Raw genomic sequence first — 8,005 nt, 5'->3', positions numbered from 1 at the left:
AGAGGACTGAGATACAACCTAGGTTATATCCAGCCTTCTTAAGACAACTTGTTGGAAAGCACAAGAGGTTTTTAAGGGAAATGAGAAAAAAACCAGATGAATGACCATTCTTTTTTTAAAAAAAAGTATTGTTTTTCTAGCATTGTAATTACTGTGGTCACAATTCACACGAGCGTAACAGCTGCTACACACCAATCAACGGTGCTAAAAGAGCTTGCAATTAATGTCACGAGCAAGTTAAGCATGTTAATAAAGTGGTACAAAGACGCAATGTCACTGAGCGGGGAACAGGAAAAATAGACCTCTGGGCCAGAGCTAATGCTTTTTAAATTGTATGTTGGTGTGTAGTGGTGGAGCAGTGTAGGAAGAGCTGGTTTGCTGCTTGCTGTCGAGATGGCCTGATGTAGTCCTTTCTCAGGCCCCATGGTTGCTGACGATTTTGCCAAGCTTTTACCGCTTGGGTTGGAATTTTCCATAGCAAGTGTTGGCCTCCAGCTGAGCAGCCAGAAAGTTTCTTAACCTAAACAGTGGGTTGCTTTCTGAAGCAAGACTGGGAAAAAATAATGTCTCTTCCTGTGCTTGAAGTTCTGCCAGTTATTTGTCAGGGTTGTGCTAGTTCCTGCTCCCCTCAGGTGCCTTGGGAAGGTGGCTGTGAATCGGGAGGAAGGCTTTTTCAGTTTAAGTTTCTGTGTTTGGGAAAGTTTGGTCAGTTTTGAAGTTCTGAAAGGCGGTCTTCTGAATCAGATGCCTGTTACAGAGTATCCCCTTGCATTTCCTAACTGGTGACCTACCTGTATGTGTCCCACCCCCACCACTGTGTTCAGGTTTGGAGCTGGGGAAAGGATGCAGGAGGGGGCAAAGCAATAGAAATCTTAAAATGAGGTCTGAGAAACTCTTGAGTTTGAACACAATTTGGTAGTTGATGACAGAGGATTCGGGCTAGCTGAGCAAGGGATCATGAAGGGGGAGAACTGAACAGAGAATATGGGGGGAGGTAGAGGTAACAAGCAAAAGTAGATAGAGAAGCAAATGATAAACATGGACAAGAAGTTTGTAGATGAAGGCTTAAGCATAAAAAGGGGAATGGATTATGGCTGGAGAACCTTAATCCTCATATTTCTTAATGTCTGAATACTTGGTTTTGCAGCCTGAACAGTCTTTTCATGTGTAAGAAACACAGAGACCATTTGGAGGCAGCCTTCGCAGATACTTCAGAATACCCATCGAGACACAGATGAGTGCAATGTTTATTAGGAAGCTTCTGAGGACTGGGGGGGTTATGATTAGAAAAGAAATCAGATAAATGTATCAGAATAGGTTAAGCAACACTGCGTATTGCAGGGTTAGTTGGATGGAAACACAAATCTAATGATTCATTAGGTTTTGCGTGATACAACTGGCTATTGGCTGAAGGTTTCCCTGGTCTCTGAAAAATAACAGCCACCTTTTTGCTTCCAAGGTAAACCAATTATGCTATGCGGTGTGATGAGCTGACAATGAAACTGGAAAATTGAATAGAAAGAGCAGGCACTTCTCACTGTATTCATACCATGAGCATTACTAAATATGATTTTGATTACAGCAGAATGCATGAGCTCTGGTTGTAGAACTAGCTCCCCTGCGGCCAGAAACTGCACAAATGCATAAAAACGATGCTTCTCCAGGGCAAGCAGTGACGTTCATTGTCCTACTCTTACCATATCTGGCAGCAGAGATTCTTAAGGAGAACAAAAAGGAGTCTTACAGTCTTCTGTTGACTTCCTGCAAACTATTTTAGAGTAATTCCTGCCTTAAATCCGTAACTTCTGGTTGAGCTACAGTGTGTGTTTTAGCAGTCTTGCTACCAAAGTTTTAAGCAACTGGCAGACCCACCAAGTTCCTAGGTAAGTTGTTTCAAACAAACAAGGTTTTTTGTTTGCTTTTTTTACTTGAATTTGCCATAATTTGAATTGCTAGTAATTTAATCTGAATGTCTTTTTCTAACAGGTGAAGCAACTAGTTACTCTTGAAAGTCTTTTCCTTGTGCGGGTGTGTGCTGACAGTGATCAAGGTACTTCGAACCTTACCTTATCTAAAGTTATTATTATTTTAAGCTCCAATTAGTATTTTTTCTTTTTTTTTTTTTCCATTTTGTCAATATGTTTTTTGAACAATGCAAAAACCAGAATTGGACAAAGCATTTTGGTAAGTTCACCCTGAGCTTCATCCAGGGCTAATGCCACCTCTCTATTGTCTGAATTATTTGTCTAAGTGCCTCAGTTCTTTCAGCACACTTCCATCCTCAGGGTGCGTTTGCACAGTGCTGGGTCCTAAGCCCAGGGTTATAAAGACGGATGAAGGCAGGGGTGAGAAATGACAGCTGGTGGATAGATATGCCCATTTCATTCTTCAATAGAGCCGATGCTATGGCATTGACAGGTAACTCATACAAGGTTGGTATCTGTCAGGCCTTCTGCATCTCTGAGCCATTCACTGCTTTCAAGATGCAGTATCCCTTACTAAGGTTGCATATTATACAGTTATATCAAACTTAGAGCTCACCAGCAAAAGATACTGCATTGAACGAGTTAAAGACTAATTGGATTCAATTTGGCTGATTGGGAAAAATGCACTCCCCTCACAATTCTGAAAAATGTAGTACATATTTATTGAAAGGTTCCTCCTTTTGTTTTATACAAAGTATTTCATATTAGAAGTATATAATAAGGAAATCGGTAAAGAAAAGGTGTGTGGAAGAAGTAGAAACCCAGATAAAGAATCTAATCTTACTAGTAACAGTTCTTCTGGCCCTACCATTTTCAGGAAGAAGGTGGGCTCGCCACTGACTGTGCACTTTAAGTTGAATAGTATTTCTTCGACTGGTCTGTGTGTTTTGTTTTTTTCTTTTTTTTTTGTCAGGGGCTGTTGGTTATTGAAAATGGAAGAAACAAGGAAGCTCTCTCCAAAGCCATGTAAAAGCAAAGAACCTGTGAAAACAGAATGGGGGTCTCAGAGTGTTGTATTTACGTATTTCCAAGGGGATATTAACAGCGTGGTAGATGAGCATTTTTCTAGAGCTCTAAGCAATGCCAAGAACCCACAAGACCTGAGCACAAAGCACAAGGGCGAGACTGTTGTCCTGAAGAACGGTGAGCCGCTTTCCATGCGTGAGCATGGTATTAGGTGGGGGTGACTAGCTTTCACTAAGGAATTTAAGATGCAGCGTGCTTAAATTTGGAACTGCGCACAAACATAAAGCGAGAAAATCATGCTTGCAAAAGCCCTGGATTATGTAGCTGGGACTTCCTGGGTAAATCCCTGTGCTTGCTGGGGTGCTTCCCAAGCTCTCCGTGGGCCTGTTGGCAGGACTGGGTTCTTGTTCTCCAGCCAAGAGTCTCCATCACTGTCAGATGCATTTAGTGCATTATGACTTAATTTGTTGTCTGCAGAAATATATTAGTCTAAGCTTGCAATTGTTAAAAACCTGCCTATGCTAGTGGCCTGAAGAAAACACATGTAATATTTATTTGAAAGTATTGGTGGTGGTGGCGGCTTAGTCTGCTTTTAGTATGAATATGTGGTTGATTTTGAAGATAAGCAGCACTAAATTGAATATATATTTCTGTAAAAATGAATATGCAATCTGGTAGTGTTCCCTTAGTCCATTGGAATTTGCCTTGGAAAAAAGTAAGAATTGATGAGACTTCAGATGCTTTCTTTCTCTTTTTAAGTAGATAGCATGTCTCCCCATCAGTGGAATTTCTCTTCACATTGCTCCAAACCATATCCATCATCTTCTGCAACAAGCATGTCAAATACGGGTCTGAATTTTTCTGCTGCTGGTAAGGCAGGCCAATACCAGCCCTCAGCTCTGCGGAGTCATCCAACTCAACCTGCAGATTTATGGCCCTTCCCTTCGATTGGGACTCCCAGTCTTACCAGTTCGGTCTATCATCATGCCTTGCCTGACCTGCACGTGGTAGATGAACCGATCTCTGACAGGAAATACGGTTCTCTTCTTGGTCTTCTGCAACAGGAAAGGTGCCTAACATCCATGCAAGAATGTACCATGAAGCAACACTCAAGTTCTGCTTGTATGACTGGACCTGCTGGGTTACAAAATTTAAGTCAAAGTTCAGCTCCTGGGGGAGGTAAGGAAATACTATCACTTTATTCTTTGATGGCATCTTATGTAAAGAGACAAAATAATACAGTCTGTTCCTAAGGTTCTCAAATTGGACCCATCTTCAGCCCAGCTCATAGAAATTTTTTTCAATAGATAACCCATGATGTGTACTGTTGTACTTGGGATTGATTAGCTATGTAGTATGGCTTAATCAAAAAAAATATGCATTGCCCACTTGCACAATATTTTACCTTCTGGCTTACATTAGGGAGATATTTTAAGTGAATATAAACATTATTCACAGTGCTATCAGGATCTCTACCTTATAGGTAGCAGGTACGGTGTGTACCAGATGCTCCTGTATTATGACCAGAAAGGGTAAGAGCCCTGAGCAGCCTATCTTACTGCGTAGGGCGTTGATGATATTCTGAATACAGGATGTGAAACTGCAGCCCTTACCGGGGATTTCTCTCCCTCCCCAGTCTCTCTCTGTAGCTGGAAGGACTAGGGTAAAGGGGCTGGCGGGCTGACCTTGCCTTGTCTCCCGGCTAATTGCTGCCTGCCACGAAGCACTGCTGCCCTGCGTGTCAAAGGCTGCCATTGCTCTCTGCAGTAGATTTCCCAGAGCTAATGCAATTCGTGCAGGAGCAATGATTGTTGCTTATTTATTATTAACAATTAGTAGGAATCCCGATCCTATGTACTGCCAGCACACGGAATAAAGATGGCTGGTGACTGAAGTCTATTTCCCAGGAGCTTATGTCCCCACAGCATCTAGGACTGCTGGGTAAAATTGCTCCCTTGTGAGTAATTTCAGCCTTTGAGAAGCTCCCTGGGATCAGAGAGCCCTGGTGCCCTGTTAGGGTACGCCTGCATTGCTGCTCCTGGGCGTTACCCAGATAGTCAGCTTGGCACTGGTCTCCAAGAAAAAGGGTTGTGAAATTGTTTAGGGAGTCTGCTGGAACTAACGCCAGTGCCTCCTACCTGGTGCTTCTAGATAAAAAGGACCAGGCATGTGAAGAAGCGATCCCGAGTCTTAGGTTTTGAAAAATAGACAGCTGTGAAATACCTAATGGTTACCCAGTTCCTAATCTGCATCAGCAGGAATTTGGCAGAACATGGGCTAAAACTACTGTTTATATCTGCAGGCAGTCTTATCCACAGTTCCTCTTTTGAGGCTACACTGAAGCTATGTTGTTATGAGGACCCCAACTGTAGGTGTTTTGCTAATGTATTCCTGCTAGAGTGTCTAATGCCTGTCTGTGTCTGTGCATGGAAAAGGGAGAGGTATATGTCTTCAGCTGGAGTACAAACTTTCTGCTCGTGGTACACAGATTTAGCTGAGACTATGTATGTGTTGCACAGGCACGCACCCTAGACTTTTTGCAGCTAGTAAATGACAGTCTAATTACTTTAAAGACACCGGTCTGGACTTCTAGGATTTAATTTAAGAACAAGGTTAGGTGCCCTCTTCCCCCAAGGGGGCAATGTAAGCCTATCGAGGCTTGGGAGCCCAAGGAACCGACTCCTCCAAAAAAGGAGATGTTTCATGAAATTAGTCTTGGGATCAAAAAAGGGAAGCAGTGCTAGCAACACTGGACTTTTTTTTTTTTTTTTTCAAAATTTCAGGAAGAAAATGAGTGGGGAAAAATTGAAAAGGAAATTAAACATCTTGGTGTTCCCCAACTATCGCCAGTTAAAGCCTTTTCTTTCAGGATGTTTACAGGGCCTTTCTGAATATTCGGGGAGCCTCAAAACGCCACATGTATAAGGCCATACATGTGCTTATCAAGCAACCCAAAAAACAGATAAGAAATGGCTGGCCCATGTGCATAAGGAGTCTTTGGCAAGTCCCTAGGATGTGTGCATCTAGTCTGGCTGTGGGAGTCCCTGTTTCTTGGCTCTATCTGTTAAATATACTTCTCGTTGCGCTGTGTCATGTTTAAGAACAGCTGATATTTATATTTATGGAAGTGTATGTTGCTGTGCCAGACAGCACAGAGCTCCCCAGCACCTGTGCTATAGGCTGGGCTGCAAAAGCACAAGGTTTCTTTGGGAACTACTGTCTACTTTTAGCTCTATGTTGAATCTCTGCTCATCTCCAGGATTTTATTTTTTTTAAGAGAGGAAAGCAAGCTCTTACCAAGGCTCAGAAAACCCCGGTGTAAGCCATGCCGCTGCAGGTGAGTAATGAAACCAGCAGGTTTGGAACAAATCAGTGCTCACCTATGAAGGATAGCTGCCTTGCATATGCATGCAGAATTAAAGATGCTTCCTTGCTTGCTTCCGGACTGTATTTTAAAATCTTGTTTTCCCCTAGATAAACACATCACCTCCCGTAACTACGTTAACAGAGAATCTTGTTTTTCCCCTAGATAAACACATCACCTCCCGTAACTACGTTAACAGAGAAGAGGGAAAACATTCTATTAAAATGAGATATGTGATTTTCTAACTCCATCTACCTTAGTTTTTGTGGTTTATACCATCAGCCTGCCACTGCACAACACCTACTGTGCACTGGCTGTCCAAGTTCCAGATCCCAGAAAGATAGGACACCCCTTGCTTTGTATCTCAAGCACCTGGCTTCAGGCTGAGGTCCCTGTTGGACCTGTGTGCTAGCATTACTTCTGTTTTCACCAACAAACCCACCACGCTGCTAGGAAGGTTGTTCTGAGAAATTTTTCCCAAAGCATGCAGGCTTCCATACTTCTATTAGTCTCTTGAGACTCTGTCATACCCCGATGTTGGTTCTTCGATGTGCAATATTTTGGGGATACTTTGGATGGGTCATTCTGGTTATTCTAGTAAAGGCCCTCTTGCATCAGAGAAGACCCAAAGGTGCAATTTTGTTTGCACAGCATCCTAAGAGATTGCATGGACTATGCTGTTTGACTGTCCTGATACTGCTGTGTCTTTCAGGTATTCAGATTCAGGACAGAAGACAAGATTTGTACTTTTAGCAACTGGTTGTTTCTACTTTATTCTGAAAGAGGAAGTTCTTGCTGTGAACTTTTATTATTTGCAACTGTGAATCAAGAAGAAACGAACTGCAGCTATTCTGTGCTTTTTCTCTCAGTTGGAAGAATACATGTGCTATTTACTATGTGGGGAATGAAAAATCATCTTTTTCTATTCAGTAAATAACTTCTAATAGTGGTAGTATTAAACCTGACAGTATGTTTGTTGTGAAGAAATATTGTCTACTTAAGGCTTTTCATGTAGCCCTCTCCGAAAGGACTCTTAGCACTTTTTAATCTTTCTGTGCTTTTTCATTTACCATCTCTTAATAAGAAGCACAATTCTTACCAATGCAGTTGATAACTGATAACTGCAGTGCTGCACCTTCGTGTCTTGATTTGATATCTCCATATTGTTTAAAACAGTCCTAGACCATGGGCAAGAGACTTCAAGGCAACCACAGGTCAGCAAAGCACGTTATCGTATTAATGTTTTGGAAGTACAGTAATTTGTGACCATACTTGCAATTCACAGGGGCATTCTTCAGAAACTATATAATATGCATATGCCCAAAGGCTCTGTTTTGCCCTCTCATAATGTATGATCATTCTCTAGAAAACAGTTAATTAACATTAGCTCTGGGAGGAAATCTGGGTCCTCACTGGGTGCAATTAAAATACCGCTGAGCAAAAAGCTGGAGGTGGGAATGGTCTATTTTCCCCAGGCTCTCTGCAGGTGTAAAAGGTTCTTTTTCTAAATAAACCCTGTGTAGTTGAATTTTAAATTATTGAGCTTCAAGGGCTCTATCACCAGAACAAGCAAAAACCCCTCCGTTTGCGGTAACTGCATTCCACTGACCTCAGAACGGCTGAACAGGGGGTAGTCTTGATGCTCCTCCGTGCAGCAGAAGTGGCAGCCATGAACTGTGCATTTATCCTG

The 8,005-nt window shown here is 42.2% G+C and overlaps 1 protein-coding gene across 1 annotated transcript; it reads left to right on the top strand.

Annotated features, from left to right (window-relative positions):
* Positions 1-2,917: 2,917 nt before the first annotated feature.
* Positions 2,918-7,256, top strand: VGLL1 (vestigial like family member 1). Its single transcript, XM_019474203.1, has 4 exons — positions 2,918-3,128; positions 3,714-4,130; positions 6,229-6,288; positions 7,028-7,256. Exons 1-4 carry the CDS (start codon positions 2,918-2,920, stop codon positions 7,066-7,068), a joined length of 729 nt encoding a protein of 242 aa, XP_019329748.1. The 3' UTR covers positions 7,069-7,256.
* The last annotated feature ends 749 nt before the right edge of the window (positions 7,257-8,005 follow it).

The sequence above is a fragment of the Aptenodytes forsteri genome, unplaced genomic scaffold, assembly GCF_000699145.1.
Source record: "Aptenodytes forsteri isolate BGI_AS27 unplaced genomic scaffold, ASM69914v1 Scaffold265, whole genome shotgun sequence".
In the NCBI taxonomy this organism is placed as follows: Eukaryota; Metazoa; Chordata; class Aves; order Sphenisciformes; family Spheniscidae; genus Aptenodytes; species Aptenodytes forsteri.
This window is presented reverse-complemented; position numbering and strand designations above follow the sequence as displayed.